Source organism: Aricia agestis, chromosome 20 (genome assembly GCF_905147365.1).
Source record: "Aricia agestis chromosome 20, ilAriAges1.1, whole genome shotgun sequence".
NCBI lineage: Eukaryota > Metazoa > Arthropoda > Insecta > Lepidoptera > Lycaenidae > Aricia > Aricia agestis.
The window spans coordinates 14,274,609-14,295,046 of record NC_056425.1 but is presented as its reverse complement, the minus strand read 5'-3'; the positions used below and the strand labels follow the sequence as shown (position 1 = coordinate 14,295,046).

Here is a 20,438-nt window from a genome sequence, read left to right as displayed (position 1 = left end):
TGTCACGCTCAGTGCCATCTCGATTCTTCATTCTCGCCTGTACAAAAATCTATTTTGTGTTTTTCGCCTTTTTGCATTGTTCTCATTAGCCATATTGCCACAATATTGTAAAAAAATATGAAGTCAATAATGTCAACAGTCAAAATAGGAAGAAGAGGAAGGACTTAGGACACGATGTTTAAAAATACTTAAATAATAAAAAATACTCAAAATTAAAGATACTAGAGCAAAATGAAGGTAAAGCAAAAGAAAACAAATAAGCCAATGCTATCAGACAAAATAGCAGATGCCCTAACCATTAAACCGCGGCCAGACATCGAGGACGATCAAATATTCAACACCAAACCAAATACCGTAACACGTGCAGATTTTAACTTGTCTGAGAGCGATGATGAAGCGACTATCAGTGATTTTCGCAAGAGAAATGTAAATCTTTTGAGTGACATCAGCAAAAAATACGAGGGTAAAGTAGTATCGCGTAAGGAACTAGCTCACTCCTCCGAAGAAAGCAGCGGCGACGAAAACATACAATCCGGCGACGAGAGCCAACAGAGTGACGACGACCGCTTACAAAACACATCATTCGCTAAAACTAACGTAAGCGACTCCTCCGACAACGAGTCATTCGATTATAGCATTACACAAAACAAGAAAATAGAACACGATTCCGAGGATGAGGATGACGATAACGATGATGAAGGCGACAGCGCCGATGATGATGATGACGAGGACGGGGAGGGATACGACATCAGTCAGATGGAGGAGCCGATCAAGGAGCAATTTGAACATGTTAAGAAGGAGAATGTTTCGGAGGAAGCCAAAAAAGGCGCTTGCGTCAGAAACCAGCTGCTTCTGTGGGAGGGACTACTAGAGATGAGGATACACATGCAGCGCTGTATCAACTCAGCTAACAGGATGCCAATGGCCGATGTGTACAGAGACTTAAAACCTTATAATGAGTTTGCTGCAGGCTGTACCACGACAATAAGTAATGTGGCTACTGCTTTAGACAAGTGAGTTATCGCAGTAATTTTTGATTACTTTTGCCCATTCGTTTGATAACTTTTTGCCTTAAAAATTTTTATATCCATAATGAATGGAAATGGATATATCCAGAACTAAAACTTTTTCAATGTCTGGAGTTTGATTATTATTGTTAGTTGTGAATAACCCGACCTAACCTATTAAATTTGCAAACTGTGTAAAAATTTGTTGATGTCAATGTTGTGTTGTTATTTGTTAATTTTTCAGATTACTGCAGTTACAAAATTTGTTATTCAAGAATTTCCCGGAAACTAAATACCTAACAAACAATAAAAATGGTAAAAATACAATGGCAACTGAAACAAATGGTAAAAATACATCAAAGGGCACCGAGAGCGATGAGGAGATACCCAGTGACACCGACAACGAGGAGATACCCTCCGACACTGAACCTGAAGATGAACCCGAGGAGAAGACTGAAGTTAAACAGAAAATCAAAACAAACACAAAGAAAAGAAAACTTGAAGAGTTTGAATCTGACATTGCATCAACTTACAAGAACTTTAAAGCATTCCGAGATACAACTATTCAGAAATGGAATGAGAAAACGCGAGTAGCTACAGTGGCTAATATAAAAAATGCCCCGACAAACACAATCCTTCAACAGATATCCTACCTCCTCTCCGATAGACAGAAGCTGCTGAGAAGAACACAGTTGAAGCGGTCCGAGTACGACATCATCGGCTACAAAAAGGAGCAACCGGAGGTGGAAAGTAAGGAGCAAGAGATAAATCCAGTCACAAAAGACAGGAAGGATGACGACGAGTACATCCCGGAGATATTCGACGACAGCGACTTCTACCACCAGCTGCTGCGGGAGCTCATCGAGTGCAAGTCGGCAGACATCTCCGACCCCGTGCAGCTCAGCCGCCAGTGGATCGCCCTGCAGCAGATGAGGAGCAAGATGAAGAGGAAGGTGGACACCAAGGCCACCAAAGGCCGCAAGATCAAGTATGTCGTCCACAACAAGCTGGTCAACTACATGGCCCCGGAGAAGTCGTCCAAGTGGAACGAGGAGAGCACCACCGAGCTCTACCACTCCCTGTTCGGTAAAATGTTCGAGCAGAATAATGTAGGCTTAAATGTTGACTTCCGTGTAAATTAATATTTATGTACATAAAATACTTAACACTACGATATTCCCTTGTTATTTATTACTCACTGAGGTGGTGTGTTCTTTAGTGTTGTTTACTTTATCATACTGTATCCCCTTTTATTCATAAGAATATTTACGCTGCGAAAAACTATACAATCTCTACTTGTCGTTAGTCTGGTATAGGTTTGTTGAGGAAGTGATTATGAGGAAGCGGAAGAGGAATCCTCAGCAATCCTAGTCTGGTATATTGGAAAACTCGTAAGACAGACAAGGACAATGGATCTTGAAAATGTATAATGACCTTGAATGTATAATGAATGTAAAACAAACCTTACTAAAGATATTATTATCTTTAGTAAGAAGGTTTGTTTTCCATGAGATAATAACTTACCGTACTTCTTTCGAATTTTACAATTTTCTGCATAGGTACATACATAGTCCAAACAATGAGTAAGAAAATTAAAATAAATAGTAAATAGTAATTTACTACAATTAAAGTAAATACTAAATAGTTAATTTACTTATTACAAATTACTTAAGTATACAAATAGTTTATTGACCATAAATAAGTTTACAAGCATTTTTACAAGTGGTCCCCCAAACTAAGCGAGGCCTGTCCCATGGAGGACTGGGGAGTTTAAAAGAGTACAAGGTGTAGGAATTGCGGCTAACAACAACATCCAATCCAGTATCAAGTTTTGTTAGGTTAAGGTTAATTAAAATGTAAGTAGTTGTTTAATGTAGTTGACTCTTGATAATATAATATGAATTTTATTGTACTAAGTTCTGTAGTTAAGAGCCCATATGACCCTAACTTGACTACATACATTAACCTAGATCTCAAAATCTGTAATGTCTAGAAAACTGATTTTTTGACACAAGTAACTTCAGTTCATAAAGATTAAATGCTCAAGACGAAAACACGATTACTCAAAAAATGCTCGATAGTTTCTTTTTTACAAAAAACCTTGTTTTAGACACATTTTTGCTTGGATCTTCGAAGTTTGCTGTCTTTTCTTTAATATTTTTTAATATCTAAAAAGGTATTGATAAAATCTAAATTTGCTCAAAACACTTTTTTCATAATCATTATAGTTCGTCTTTTATTCAAGTAAAACTAACTCGGCGATGATTCCGCGCCGTCCTTTTTCACCTGGCTTATGAAAGACGGGCGTGAGTGTGAAGAGAGAAGGACGATGTTTCATTTTTAGAGTCAGGTAAGCTCTTAAGTTTTTATGACACAGTTTAGGTCTGTGGCGGAGATTTTACCAATTTTGGTGTCATTGACGAAACGTTGTTTTTAGTAAAATACCATTGATCCCTTAACCATAAAAATACGCCATTCACTTTATTCTGTCACAATCTAACTCGGCTAGGTGTACCAGTTTCCCTTAAACACCTAATCTCTAGTTTTGGTGGGAACAAAAATTTCCACCAAAATCTAAAAAATGCTAATTGTTGAAATCCACTCAGATAAACCGTTATTTTCCAGCAATGAGCAGGGTGATGATGATGAACAATAGCTAAGAACGCTCTCGATCGTGTCAGCTTTCAAACAAAAAAAAACCTAGATCAAAATCGGTCCACCCGTTTGGATGCTACGATGCCACAGACAGACACACACACAGACACGTCAAACTTATAACACCCCTCTTAGTCGGGGGCTAATGAACAATTTACATAAAATGAAATTAGTCGACATGTTTATTGATTCAATATCAAACGGCTTAATGCGTGTTATGACGAAGTAAATAATGCTCTCTCAAAGATTGTACATTGGTTTAGTGTTAATAATCTTTTACTTAATAGTAAAAAAACAAAATGTATTAAATTCAAATTGCCCAATGTAAGGCAAACGGAAACCAATGTGCTTTTAAATGGTGATGTTATGGAGCTAGTGGATACAGCTGTATTTTTAGGTATTACACTAGACTCCAAGCTTCAGTGGGGCCCTCATATTGCTGGGTTGGCCGACAGACTCAGTTCAGCAGCATATGCAGTAAGTAAGATTTGACAATTTTCAGATGAAACAACAGCACGTCTAGTGTATTTTAGTTACTTTCATAGTATTATGTCCTACGGCATTTTGCTGTGGGGCAATGCTGCAGATATAAATACAATTTTTGTGCTGCAGAAGCGAGCTGTGCGGGCAATCTACAAGTTGGCCCGTAATACTTCACTTAGAGAAAAATTTAAGGAAACTGGAATCTTAACTGTTGCTTCTCAATATGTCCTATCAAATGTATTATATGTTAAAAAGAATATATATCAATTCACGAAAAAGTGTGATACCCATGGGAGAAATACTCGTAATAAACATAAGCTTGAAATTCCGGTGACTAGACTTACTAAAGTCAAAAATTCTTTTAAAGGTCAATGTATACGCCTTTATAATAAGATCCCAGAAATCGTTCAAAATCTCTCAATTAATAGATTTAAAAAAGTTGTTAAAGAACGTTTGTGTACCAAAGCGTACTATAAAGTTACTGATTTCATGAATGATAGTACACCATGGGAATAAGGTCGCCCCCTGCAGAGCTGTTTTATTATAATATGTATAATAATTGTACACTCGTTGTATTTTATTTAGTCATAATGACACTGTTATTTTATAATATATTTTTTGTAATTTTCCATCTTTTTAGAAAAAGATGGCCCCGTGCGAGTTTCTTACGCCGGTTCTTCTCGCCGAGTTAGTTCCCGAACCGGTGGTAGGCATCTGTGTAGCCCCGACGTTCAGAGAATATTTGAAAAAATGTATTCTGAATAAAAAATTTTGAGTTTGAGTTTGAGATTCATGCTGGCTTCAGCATTACCAGCGCCCCGAGCGAGGCCTCGAACGTGGCCTGGTTATGTGTTCTGTGCTCACAGCTGCTAAGATGCAACTACGACCGGGGCCCGTCTGAACTTTGGTAGCGGTGTTCGGGGCGTGCCACACAGCCACCACACAGCTGTAGGCGATGTCCGCGGGTCACAATATTATTGTGTTTTTCCTCCCGCCGCTATCTTCCGACCCGGGCGCCCCCGGCCGGGTTATCGCCTATCTGCGACTTGTTTTCGGTGATGACTGCTCAATTGAGGAAATCACATTTAAGTACGATAATGATCTACATTAATCCAGTTAAAAAGGTGCTTAGGGTTTGGTGCATATTAACACATATTAACATATTAGTGGTCGAGAGTGTAGCAAGGGATCAACTTGACTGTTATATCCATAAACTTATAATATTGCATTATAAGTTTATGATTATATCCATATTATATCGGAGTTTGTAGATTTTATAACTAACATAAAAGCAGAGTTCTGTTTTGACTTACAAGAGCTTTAACGTTAAGACCAGATGTTAGTTAGAAAGTGACTCTGTTTATGCCGAAACGAACATTATTTTCATTACCAATAAAATATAGATATTAGATAATATGTACTATCAGAGAAGTTGATTCCTATGCAAATCGGGGACCTAAGTAGTTTGGTTGCGTTACGTCAAACCCAGCTGACAGATCACAATTAACATTGAATTGACATATTCGACCAAATAACGTTGGTCTGTCAATTGCATAGGAATCAACTTCCTGCATGCATCCATATATTATACTAGTAATCTGTGATGCATCCATGATGCATCCCATGGAGATGGCGTAACTGTGCCTGTGTTTACATCGGCTCCGATATTTAAAAGTGTCTAAAAATAGTAAAGTGCTAAAAACTGCTACAAAAGCGCTACAGTGTGTGCAAAAATCAGTGAACTAGATGTGGAAATGTTATCATAAGTGGAACTTCTACATTTACTGGAAAAAATTAAAAGACACCTATTAAAGTCAACGGAAATCAAACCCTGCAATACTGTAAATATAACCGGAAAGAACACTGCGTGAATGAATGTGAAGGTTAGTTAGGTATGTGATTGGTGCTGCATGAAAACAATGACAAGTAGATAAAAGAGTGTTATGAAAAATGATAACAAAATTATAACCTCAAACCACGGACGTAAATTTTTTTACGTCCGTGCCTCAAACCTATAAGAAAGTCATTACTCATCATAAGAAAATCAATATAGAGAAAGCGCCATCTAGCATATAACAGTGGAACAAACATACAAAATAATGAACTACCAATAATTTTAGTACGACCTTTCAACAAAAGAGGGCGGCAGCCTGAGAAAATATTCTAAAAATCTTTTACAATGGACAGCCTAGACAGAAACATAACGAAAAGACGTAAAGTAACTCAGAGCAAAATGAACACTACACCTGAAAGTATAAATGGAAGCACAATTAACACCTCTCCAAATTCAGAAAACGCTAATAGCTTACCAAATCTCTCGGGACTACTCCTAAAAAATGAAGTGGAGGAATTACGAAACGAAATAGATAATTTAAGACTAGAACTCGAACGAGCTCAATATGAAATTGAAAATTTAAACACAGAGAACGTCTCGCTGCAAAATTTAGTTAAAACCCAACAGACTACAATAAATACACTAAAAACTCTATGCACAGAATTTTCTAACAAGAAATCGTCAGTAAAATCAAGAAAAACAAAGTCAAATCTAAAGTCCAAAACACATACAAAAATTAATCTTGACGAAAGCTACAATAACCTGCACATCGATTTATTGAGCGTCGAAGAGAGTAACCCCGATATAACATCTGTACAGAATATTCAAAATGAAGAAAACTATATTATAAAAGACAAGACACAAACTACGGAATTAAGGATAGAAAGCGTTTGTGAACAAAATAGCCACTTACCAGCAGAAACCTACACTTCCCCAGCCAAAAATAAAATTCTAAAACTCTCAGATCAGCGCACATCCTTGAGAAAGCTACTTCAATCTTTGACAGGACCTAACTTCCAAGTCACATCATTTAGCAAGCCTGGTGCGACAACTGATAAAATTCTTGAGACGTCGGGGCAGCTCTGCAAAGATTTTAACAAAAATGACTACGTTGTAATAATGTGTGGTAACAATGATAGAGATCCGTTAAGATTACAATCAGCTCTATACTTCTACTTAGATAAGTTAAAACATACGAATGTATTATTATGTGAAATGAAAAGAAATATGTACTTAAACAAATATAAACTGCAGAATACACTTCATTTCATAAGCAATCAATTTCAGGATAGTACTTTTGTAAATTTTGGCACTAATACTCCATACAGGGCCTATTATCTGACTCTATGTAGACTCTTATTAAGAGCCATATTACATCTCAATTATAAACAAAAATACAACCTATATATTAAGATAAATACTGAATGTTACACAAAGAGTACTCAAACCGATTTATTGTTGAATCAAAATGCTTCAAGATGCTTCAAGTGCCAGCAGTATGGCCATGCTGCGTTATTTTTTATAATTTATAATGATCAATAATATTATACAAGAAATAGATACTATGTATGTTGCTGAATCAAAAATATGCGAAGTAGAAAATTGCAAACGTTATCTTTTCGACATTACAAATCCACTTAATATTTTAACACAAAATATTCGCAGTATCTACAAGAATTTTGATGAACTTAACCTTTTTCTCCACAGACTAGACATACACTATGATGTAGTTGTTCTTACCGAATGTTGGCTAGCTAAGCAATATAATGTACCAATGTTAGCGGGTTACAATGTGTATATAACTCAAAACAACTACAATCAAAATGAAGGAGTTGTAATGTACGTTAATAAACAGCTTAATGCTACCGTAGAGGAGTTAGCTTTCCAGGACTGTAGTACACTATTACTGAAAATAGGAACTGAATACGCAGTCCTAGGGACGTACAGATCACCTTCTTTTAGAGATATATCTAATTTTATGAATAAATTAAATGAACACCTCACAAATCTATCACATTTTAAGAATATAATTTTGATTGGAGATATTAATATTAACATTCTTCCAGGAAGCAATGACGGCATTGCTCAGGACTACCTCAACTTATGTGCTTATCACGGCCTACTCCCTGCTCATACGCTACCCACTCATCGAAGTGGATCCTGCTTAGATTACGTAATGCTTAAATCAAATTATCAACCGCTAACACTAATTCTAAATCCAACAATAACAGATCATAACGCTGTCCTACTAACATTAAATTGTCGCATGCGTAGTCACAAACAAAATTGTCAATTAATATCTAAGTTAAACATAAACAAACTCGAGGAAGATTTATGCAAAATCGACTTTGCACCGATTCACAATAATGCCGATACTGATTTTTGTATGTCATACGTAATACAAAATCTACAAAATGCAATCCAGAAAAATACAAGGCTCTATCGCACTAGCAGTAAAAAATTAAATCTGAAGCCATGGATTACTCCCGGTCTTCTGCGCTGCATAAGACATAGGGATAAATTACATATGAAATCTAGAGAAGGTCCACATAATGCAAACCACATAAAAAAGGTATCGTAACTTTTGCAATGACTTGCTAAGACGAGTAAAAAATAATTACGATAAAAACATTTTGGAACGTGCTAGAAATAACAGCAGAAAAATTTGGAAACATATTAAGGACATAACATACACCTAAAAACATCACGAATCATCCTCAGTTTTGCTGAAAAATCAATCTTCAGAATTGGCATCTCTAAACATTGTAAATAATTATTTTGTAAATATTGGGGCGCACTTAGCACATAAATCACAAAGTCAATTGCACGGTCGACCATATGCCGCTTTAACTAATAGATCTAACGCAATGTCTTTCTCATTAATAGACACCGATGAATCCGAGGTAGGTAGAATTATTGAAAGCCTACGGGACGACTGCGCAGTTGGATGGGATAATATCTCGTGTACAATTTTGAAAAAATTTAGACATATTCTGGTTCCACACTTAACCCATATCTTTCAAAAATGCTTATCTCAAGGTCATTTTCCTAAATGTTTAAAAAAGGCAGGCGTAGTACCGATTTATAAATCCGGTGACAAACAGGAAGTCTCAAATTACCGCCCTATCTCAATCTTACCATCATTGTCAAAGGTATTAAAAAAAATCATTAACAACAGGCTGGTCAATTACTTAGAACATAATATATCAGCATTATCAAATAACCAATTTGGATTTAGATCGAAACTTTCAACAGCTGACGCCGTACATAATTTGACAAATCATATAGCCCGAGAAGTGGATAAAGGTAATCACGTAATTGGAATCTTCCTTGCCCTTGCAAAAGCTTTTGATACAGTATCTACAGAAATCCTATTACACAAACTCGAATCCTTAGGAATAAGGGGCACACAATTAAAATTATTTAAAAGCTACCTAGAGAACCGCACTCAATGTGTCAAGGTTAACAGTGTATATAGCTCATTTGAAAATAATACTAATTATGGTGTTCCACAAGGAAGTATTTTAGGGCCAACACTGTTTTTAATTTTATTTTATTTTATTTTATTAGAAAGGAACAGTAAACAGCTACACTATGTACATATAACTATAGCATAAACAAAGTACAATAATAATAATAGTGTAGCCCACAGCACTGTCCACAGATTTCTTATATTATATTTTACTTAACAAAAGCTAGGATGGCTACTAATCATGCACCAGATATCGCTGACACTACATTAAAAAACTAGTTAAAATATAACAGTAACAATAAAGTAAGAGCCACTAAGAACTAAAAACTAAACAGTAAAGAGAAATAAAAAATATATATATAAAAAAAATATAAAATATATATTGACTACATTTGAATAATAACAACAGAAATGACTACTATAACTACTAACATTAACTACTACTAACATCTAAATTATGTTACACCTATAGTTAACACCTATGTTAACGTTTTACAACTTGTAAATCGCTTACATAAGTGTATGATATAAACACAATCTAAACTTAGATAGAGAACATGCAAAAATATCAATGTGCTCGAAATAAATGTTATATGTCTCAACCATACGTCTAATTGGTGAGCGTTCTCCGCTGTTAGTACGACAGGCACCCACAGCGAACAATTTGCCTGCACGCACCTGTCTTCTATGGACAGTTCTGGGGACCGCGTAGCATATAACATTATTGAGGTCCAGACAGTCGTACTTATTATGTATAATGTTATACAAAATCATGCCTTCTAACTGCTTACGTCTATCACTGAGTGTCAGGAGTCCGTATTTACTGAGCAGTTGGGAGTAGGGTAGATATGACTTGTGACATCTGTAATGCATGGCCCGAAGGAACTTAAATTGGACATTCTCAATTACATCTATGTACTTATTATAATATGGATTCCAGATAGGCACTGCATACTCCAGCTGAGAACGTACCAGTGTCTTGTATAGGCATAAGTATGAGGAGGAATGTTTAAAGTCATTGGTAGCTCTCATTATAAATCCAAACATCTGATACGCCTTATTTACAATTTTATCAACATGGGTTTTGAGACAGAGTTTTGTATCAAGCAGAATACCGAGATCTCTGACACTGTCCACGTTCTTTAGAGGCTTATTGCAGAGTGAATAGGTAAATCTAATGACCATTTTATTTTTAGTGAAAGTAATATTTGGGGATGCTTAATTTCAATTTTCTAGCTAAACAATATGCTGACAGTCTGTCAAGATCCTCCTGTAGAAGAACACAATCGTGTGGACTCTTAATTGCTCTATAGACTTTTAGATCATCCGCGTATAGAAGAAATTTGGAGTTCTTAAAGCAGTTGCCGATGTCATTGATGAATAGTATGAAGAGCAAGGGACCTAGAATAGATCCCTGTGGTACGCCTGAGGTAACATGGGAGAACTCTGAATGATAACCATTAACTACGACCCTTTGTACGCGGTTGGTGATATAAGAGCGGAACCATCTCAACAAATCCCCTCGTATACCGTTGTATGCAATTTTGTCGAGTAGCAACTCGTGATCCACTTTGTCGAAGGCCTTTTGGAAATCCGTATATATGGTGTCAACTTGTACACGATTGTCGATGTTATTAAAAAGGAATACAGAGAAAGTTAGTAAATTGGTGGTAGTTGACCTATGCTTCACAAAGCTGTAAAATTAATATACATAAATTATCTGTGCCAACTAAAACTAGACCGTGGCATAATCATATCATACGCTGATGACACAGCACTTGTTTTTTCTGCTAGAACATATCGCGAAGTTTTCGAGTATGCACAGCAAGGTTTTAACATCGTAAATAATTGGCTATCGACTCCTTTATTAAAATTAAACGCCGAAAAGACTAAATACATAAAGTTTTCGATGCGTAAATACACCTCAGCAATTACTAACCAGCCACTATATGCACATCTTTGCACAACATTCTCTAACATGGCATGCACATGTCCTACTATTGATGGGATCAATAATATAAAGTATCTAGGTATAATAATAGATGAAAATCTGTCTTTTAGGCCTCATGGAGATAAACTATGTGAAAAAATTCGTAAGTTGATGTTTATTTTCAAGAAACTTCGTCATATACTAGACCAACATTTAATCAAGCAGGTGTATTTTGCTTTATGTCAGTCGATACTAACTTATTGTATTACATCTTGGGGAGGAGTAGGAAAAACGCTGTTACTAACTGTTGAAAGAGCACAAAGGGCAATAATCAAAATATGTAACTTTCGACCTTTTCTTTTCCGTACTAACCAGCTTTATACGTCATTTGAAGTACTAACAGTTCGTCAGCTTTTCATCCTAAACGTAGTACTAAAGTAACACATATCTCTTTCCGGACCCTTCTACCCGGATTCCATCAACAAAAGGCGGAAAGATATCGTTTTTCCACTAGAAATAAACACAAAACATGCTTTTGCTGATAAGTACTTCATATTTTTAGGTCCTCTTCTTTATAAAAGAATAAATGCCCTGTTAAATATATATTCTGTTAATTATTTTAATTGTAAATTAAGCCTTAAAAAATTTCTTCAAAATATGACTTATGAGGAAACAGAGAAGCTTCTAGTGGTTTTGCAATAAATGAACATTGAAATAAGATTAAGTAAGTATAATATTGTGTAATAATAAATTAATATTAGTATAGGCAATTTAAAACTATAATAATTAAAGTTAGTATAACTACTTAATTTAATTTGTGACTTTAAGGCATAGCTATAGTTTGTATATCGTAATAATTATTGTAGCACTAATTTTCGCCTGAAACACAAGGTATCCTAGTTCAGGCAATACTATAATTATTAAATTTGTACTTATTTAGTTTAAGTAGCTCTAATATAATAATTGTATCTCACCATCATTGTAAATACTGAATAAATATTATTATTATTATATTATTAAAATATGTCGACTGTAGAAACACAAACTGAAAATCTGTTATTTCGAGACTAATAGGCCGTATTTTACTATTTTACACAATAATGTCCAAGGCATAAGATCGAAAATAAGTGACCTAGAATTACTGGTTGAGTCAAAAAACATAGATGTTCTCTGTATAAGCGAAACATTCCTACGAGATAATACCCCAGAAGTACTTCAGTTTTCAAGAAAAAATAAGTCTCGTGGGGGAGTATGTTTCTATATTAAAAAATCAATAGATTCCAGAGAATAATTGGTATATCGTTTGTATTTATCGTGCTCCAAGTGGAAATTTTAACTTATTTATTGAAAAATTAGAAATCCTACTATTTAAACTAACTAGTAGAACTAGCACAACTTGTAAAAAACTATTTATCTTGGGAGATTTTAATATAGACATGCTTGAAAATAATAACAAAACTGAGCTATTTCAAAACACACTAAAAAAATTTAATCTTTTCTTAACTCTTAACCAACCAACTCGAATAACGTCTCACTCTGCAATATGCATAGACAATATTATAACAAACTGTTGCCAAGTATTTCTAAAATTTTTGAAATAATTATTTATAATAGGTTAATGCACTTTTTAAATTGCAACAAAATTTTAAATGAAAACCAATTTGGATACCAGAGGAATAAAACCACGTCTTTGGCTATATTTAAACTATTTCAATCAGTATGGAATAACATGAACGAAAAGAAGAAATATGCTGCAATATTTATCGACCTGTCAAAAGCTTTTGATTGTGTAAAATTTGATATACTCCTGAATAATATATTAGAAATTATCGGAATAAGAGGCATAGCATTAAAACTAATCGAAAGCTATTTAAATGACAGATGGCAAGCTACTGCAATATAAACAAATGATTGCACTACAAAAATGTTAGAGGTGATTATGTCTAGCTTCGAAAAGCTATTACTCGGTGTGCCTCAAGGTAGTATAGTAGGGCCGCTCTTATTTTTACTCTACATTAATGAACTTCCTAACATTATACCTAAACACCTTAGCATCATGTATGCCGATGATACGACAATATTTATAAGAAATGAATATGCATCAGAGGAAGACTTCATAAAGGAATTAAATGAAATCTTAACAACTATCACTAACTGGCTCAAATCACTAAATCTAAAAGTCAACCTCTCAAAAACCAATGCTATGCAATTTAAAAGTTACCAAAGTATACCTTCCACGCTTAACGTTGAAGTCTCAAACGTTGCCATTGAAGAAGTAAACCAACTACGTTTTCTTGGTGTCACAATAGACCAGAATTTAAGCTGGAAAGCACATATTAATAATATAAATAAAAAATTTCAAGTGCCTGCTACGGCCTCTCAATCCTTGCCGAGACAACAAATACAGATGTCACAAGAAGTGCCTATTTTGGAAACGTGTACCCATTGCTGCTTTATGGCATTTTATACTGGGGTAATTCAACAAACGTCAAGTCCACATTTACACTGCAAAAAAAATGCCTTCGAACTATATACAACATGCATAGCACAGAATCTCTAAGGGACATATTTAAAACAAAAAATTACCTTACACTGACCGGCATATACATCCTTGAATTATGTCTATTTGTTAAAAATAATATAGAATACTTTAGCTTCAAATCGGAAAGAAACAGAATCTTACGCAATAAATATAAAAACAACATATCACTTCCAAAAATTAATAATATGATTTTCTACAAAAGTGCTTATATTTCTGCTATACGAGTTTACAATCATTTCCTACCGAAATAAAAGAATTAAATGGACTTAAATTCAAAAATAAACTAAAAAAATGGTTAATTGCAAAAGTATTCTATAATTTGGACGAATTTTTTAACGAAAAATGACCTATATAGTAATAAATAATTAAAAGACGTATAATTTTAAAAGAGGTAAGTAAATGACAAATATTATAATGTTTGATTTTTTAAAATACTATATAATTTATTGTAAATTTATGTTTATGAAATGACTTTTAACAATTATGTATTAGAGAAATTAATATTCTGTATTTTAATAATTATAAATTTAAATGTAATATTATTGTAAAATGAAATTAATTGGATGTGTGCTGTATGTTTTCCATTTCATAGTAAATATTGCATGCCCGTACGGGTAAACTGTTGAAACCAACAAATCTGTAATTCAATGTAACACAGTTTTAAGCAATAAATATTTCTTTGTCTTTGTCTTGTCCTCGATGGTACATTGAAGTTCTATGATTGTTATTGGGGTAACAGGGTAATAGGAGAGGGAGAAAACCGGTGCGAAACAGCGCTTGCGCTGTTTTTCGCCGAGTGAGTGAGTTTACCGGAGGCCCAATCCCTTACCCTTTTCCCTTCCCTACCCTCTCCTATTTCCTCCCCCCCCCCCCTATTCCTTTCCCTACCCTTCCCTATTAGCCTATTCCCTTTTAAAAGGCCCGCAACGCACCTGCAGCTCTTCTGAAGCTGCGAGTGTCCATGGTCGATGGAAGTTGCTTTCCAATTTCTATCAGGTGACCCGTTTGCTCGTTTGCCCCTTTATTTCATTAAAAGCCCTAGAACAAATTTTTTTTTTGGTTACTATCAAGCTAATTTTTTGTGAGTAGCTTCATTTTGATAAGACGAACAACATTTTCATTTGCGAAAAATCTTGAAAGTGGTAGCTAACAGAAATATATATCTCTGTTAGCTCCCTTCTATAACTCAGAGTCGAGCTAGGCATAAGTATTTAATTTTTCGAAAGTAGAAACTAGAACTAGAAATCAAAACTGTACCTATCTACGGAACTTGGCATAACGCATCACAAGCACAAGATGTCCATTTAGCGACAACTAAGTTTTGTCTTAGATTGTCTTACAAGGTAGATACCTTACCTTGGTAGATACTTTATTTAAGTACTAGCCTAATTACAGAAGTTAGCGATTTTTGGGGCCATGATGATGAAATTGACTTTTAATACATTTAATCGAAACAAACTTGAAATCTACGGCTATCAGATAACGAATTTAAAGTTCGAATAAAACCCTTTGGAGGGGTCGGCGGCCGCGGCCCGAGAGATTTGCTTTTTAATCAGCTCGCCATCTGCGATACCTGGAGTGCCCCGGGCGCGGATTGTAATTTGTACCGATTTCGGCACAAAGGTGATATTATCTGAGTCGGCAGTGTGACGTAGGAGCTGAATCGTCTCGACGTCTGGGACCCAATTGTTGTGTCTCGAATCTATGGTTTTCCATTCGAAGAGCACCCTTTTAACTCACCTCAGAAGGCTCAAGGCAGAGGCATCAAAGCCATTGCTCTGTAGCCTGTAATACGGTTTATTTAGATGCAATAATATGTCTCTCATGCGCGGTCCGAAGGGGGGGGGGTTTCAAAGGGGGACCCCCCCCCCCCCCCCCAAATCTAAGGTGAAATTGAAAAATCGCAAAATCTTGCCAAATAATATAAGGAAATTTCTAGTTATCCTATAACAGCGATAATTTTTTAGTGTAGTGACTATAATATGAGTGACCCCCTCCAAAACTTCAGGCTGCGACCGCGCCTAATATCGCGCGGGGGGAAAATCTGATAGCAAAAATTCGTTTTCTAAATTTTTAATTGTTATAGATAAAAGTACTAGATATATAAGGGGAGAGGGGGGGGGGCTGCCCCCCCCCCCTCGGTACGCCCATGGACTTATGTAATGAAAACTGGCCAAGTAATATCTAATCTACTTTAAGATCTCACATTATTTAAATAACATCAATTGTTATAGATATTCAATAAAGCAAAGAAATATACTCTATTATTTGTTCATAATGTTATTTGGTTCATATTAGGTTCATATACATACATACATAATATTTCAATTTTCCATAGAACTTGGCACTCATTTAGATTTAATGTTAATAACTTACTTTTAAACTCTAAGAAAACCAAATGTTTAAAATTTACTTTGCCCAATGTTAGGCAAGTTCAAACCAATTTACTATTAAATGATGAGAAAATGAATTTGGTGGACTCCACTATATTCTTAGGCATTACATTAGATAGTAAATTACAGTGGGGTCCTCATATTGCTAATCTTGCAGGTAAGCTCAGTTCTGTAGCATATGCAGTCAGAAAAATTAGGGCTGATGAAGACACGGCAAGACTAGTTTATTTTAGTTATTTTCACAGTAGAATGTCTTACGGTATCCTTTTATGGGGAAACGCTGCCGACATCAATACAATTTTTGTGCTGCAGAAGCGAGTTATACGCTTAATTTATAAAAAAGAAATTGGTATTCTAACTGTTGCTTCTCAATACATTTTGGATAATGTATTGTATGTTAGAAAGAATTTAACTAAATTTAAAACTAAAAGTGATAGTCACGGTAGAAACACTAGAAATAGGCACAAGCTGGAAATACCAGTGATCAGACTTAGCAAAATAAGTAAATATTTTATAGGTCAATGTATTCGCCTTTAAAATAAAATCCCGGAAAACCAATGATATTCTATGTTACTAATTGCGGAAAACGTTCAAAATCTATCAATTAATAAATTTAAAAAAGTAATTAAAGAACGTTTGTGTGCCAAAGCCTACTATACGGTCAACTATTTCCTAAACGATAGCACATCTTGGGAGTAGGATGGCTGCTTGCAAGGCTGCTTCTACATTTATTATATGTGACTTACAATTGTGTATTCATATTGTATAGATTAAGTTACTTATTTACATTGTAAATTTTATTTTTTTAAAAGACAAATTTTCCACTTTTTTACTAAATAGTGACCCCGTGCGAGTTTCTTACGCCGGTTCTTCTCGCCGGGTTAGTTCCCGAACCTGTGGTAGGCAACATGTAGTTCAACGTTCTGAAAATATTTGATTCAAATTTATTCAGAAACTAGCTGTTGCCCGCAACTTCGTCCGCGTGAATGTATGTTATTAAAATCGAGATTTAGAAAATTGAACACCCATCTACGACTATTTTATTTGGATCTATATTACACACGCAATTTTTAATTTACATCAAAGACCCAGGATACTTGAACCTCAGATACTTATCGTTTTGAAAAATCCTTTCTTCAAAGACCACTTGGCGTGGACAGGGGATGGGGGCCACAGGACAGGGGAAAGAAACATGTGACGGAGATAGAGGATAGACTTCAGAAGACGGGATTTAATGTAAGCATCTATCCCTCTTTAACCTACCTCTTATTTTCAGATTCATAATCTACAATTAAACCACAATTTCGAGGAGTTTCTTCAATTCCATTACTTATTAAGTCACCGGTTTTAGGGTTCCGCACCCAAAGGGTAAAAATGGCCGGGACTCTATTACTAAGACTTCGTTGTCTGTCCGTCTGTCTGTCTCCAGGCTAAATCTCAAGTACCGTTATAGCTAGAGTTCTGGAATTTTTACAGATTGTGTATATCTGTTGCCGCTATGACAAAAAATACTGAAAACAAAATAAAATCAATATGTAAGGGTGGTCCCCATGCAATAATTATGATTTTTTGGCCTTTTTGCTCGATATCAATAATGACAACAGGCAGGCAGTTGAAATTTTCACAGAATCCTTAATTATATGTGTACTTTAATAATTAATAATAAAATTAGAATATTACTACTTAAATTCTACTACTTACTAAGTAGGTACTAATGTAGGTATTTCAATTCCTGGAACTAAAAGTATTTACAAACCCAATTGAATATGTTCAGCGGTTTAAGCATGAAGAACTGTCAGACATAGTTTCGTATTTATAATGCATATAAGTAGGAATTGAAAATAAAATTTTAACAATACAATATTCATAGCAAATTATTTTATAAATAACACTATTTGCTATTTGACCGAGCTTTGCTCGGTATTCGATAAAACACGAATAAAATGTCATTTTCTAAAAATGACTCCTTAGGCAAGTCATTAAAGCCAAAACCTAGAAACAAAAAAAAAGAAAGAAATTAGTAACTTGATAAAATTTTAGGGGGTTGTTAAAGAAGGTAAAATAACTTACCGTGTGATTTTGCAGCGTTCTGGGGTGTACGGAAAGGGTTGAAAAGGGGTGAAAAAGGTTTTTTGTTAATAACATTGCGTAAAAAATTAGGAACACGCTGCAAATTTGGAATTAGGTTGTTCTTATCGTTTTGTAACGTGTATTAAATTTGCAGCGTTTTGCAATACACGGAACATTGTTCATTGTTAAAAAACAATGAAATTCGTTAATAACAAGGGAAAAAAAAAATTTATAATTAAGTTGTTCTTATGCCGACCTCTGTGGCTCAGTGGTGAGCGCGTTGGTAGCTCAAGCCGGGGGTCGCGGGTTCGAATCCCGCCGACGGAACAAAAAGTTTTCAATGTTCCCGGGTCTGGATGTGTATTAAATATGTGTATGATATAATAAAAATCTTAAATATATGTATAGTATAAAAGTATTAAATATATTTCCGTTGTCTGGTACCTGTAACACAAGTCCTTTAGGTACTTAGCACGGGGCCAGACTGACGTGGTGTGAAGCGTCCATAGATATTATTATTATTTAAACAAGCAATTCTTGTAAGTACCTATAGAGTACATCTTTTTCACTTTTGTATGGCCAAGGGCCCGAGCGTCACGACTCACGAGTTTCCCCATACAAAAGTGATTTTTTTTTGTCTTTCAGCGCTGCTACTTTCACAGTGAACTCTCTACAAGGAACACGTACACACCCTAAAGTATTATCACTTATTTTTGTTACACCCTGTAAACAAGAATTGCTCGTTTAAAGATATAAGATCAACTTTAAATTGTATCAACTATTATTTCTAAGAGGCCGAGCGGGACGCAACTCGGGCTTGGCTGCTTCTAATAGAGAATAATATTATTGATTAATTTGAGCTTCGAAAGTAATTTCAAACAAAATACATTCGAAGTAATGTGTCTTTAATGTGGTTTTCTGTGGCCATAACGTAGCGCGGGGTTATACTCTGCAAAAGAGCGTTGTTGGGCTTTTCATAGTGTATGTATATGGAAGCATTCATGGGCGTAGGGGGGGGCAGCGGCCCCCCCTGGATCATGTTGACGTCCCTACTAAGTATATTATCTACTAATTTTATCTATAAAAATCAAAAATTAAGAAAACGAATTATTGCCATTTGTTTGAAATACAATATTTTTACAACTAAAAATTATAATTATTTTATTCTTTATAAACACCTAGCTTATAAAAAATCTGATTCCCCCCCCCTGGCCCAGAACCTGGGTATTTTGCCCCTCCCTGGCCCAGAACCTGGGTACGCCCATGGAAACATTGGATTGTTAAGTACATATTTAAATATACTCGCTGTAAGTCACAACTCGTGAGATAGGGTAATGTATGGGTCGCATTACTTGTGAGTATGCATAATGGTAGTTACTAATACAACCTGTTTATTATGTTGTTACTTGCAACTTGTTATAATAATAATTTAATAAAGCAAATAACAAGCAGCTAAACAATGTCATTAAAGTATAAGTAATATTATGTACTTATAACAAAATATTTAGAGTAAGTATTAATTAAACGAGTTACATCATTGACTTTAAATTAATTTATATATTTTATGAACAAATAAAAAATTAAAGTATACATAGAGCAGCGGTTCTCAAACTTTTTTGGATGCAAAGATTTTCTTTAAATGAATTGTGTCCATGCTGGCAGAAGCTGGCGTCTGATGACAGTGGCCGTGTTCGTCGGCCTAATTTTTAGCGCATTCGCTGCAAAACCAATTGCGCATGTCTAATCATGTCATGCCATGGCAACGACAACTGTTTACGACTTGACATTTAACCCAATTGCAATTTGTTGGTGGCGTTGCAATGAACAAACCAGTGGGAGAGCCATGCTTCGGCACGAATGGGCCGACTCGACCGGAGAAATACCATGCTCTCACAGAAAACCGGCGTGAAACAGCGCTTGCGCTGTGTTTCACCGAGTGAGTGAGTTTACCGGAGGCCCAATCCCCTACCCTATTCCCTTCCCTACCTTCCCCTATTCCCTTCCCTTCCCATCCCTACCCTCCCCTGTTACCCTATTCCCTCTTAAAAGGCC

The 20,438-nt window shown here is 35.3% G+C and overlaps 1 protein-coding gene across 1 annotated transcript; it reads left to right on the top strand.

Annotated features, from left to right (window-relative positions):
- Positions 1-140: 140 nt before the first annotated feature.
- LOC121737265 (protein AATF) lies at positions 141-2,175 on the top strand. Its single transcript, XM_042128889.1, has 2 exons — positions 141-1,013; positions 1,252-2,175. The coding sequence occupies exons 1-2, from the start codon at positions 232-234 to the stop codon at positions 2,147-2,149; spliced, it is 1,680 nt and encodes a 559-aa protein (XP_041984823.1). The 5' UTR covers positions 141-231; the 3' UTR covers positions 2,150-2,175.
- Positions 2,176-20,438: the final 18,263 nt, after the last annotated feature.

Bases quoted from the DNA above. Each gene is read 5' to 3' on its own strand.
- LOC121737265 (XM_042128889.1), top strand. From the start codon at position 232: ATGAAGGTAAAGCAAAAGAAAACAAATAAGCCAATGCTATCAGACAAA. The intron at 1,014-1,251 runs GTGAGTTATCGC...TTAATTTTTCAG, and splicing joins GTGGCTACTGCTTTAGACAA to ATTACTGCAGTTACAAAATT.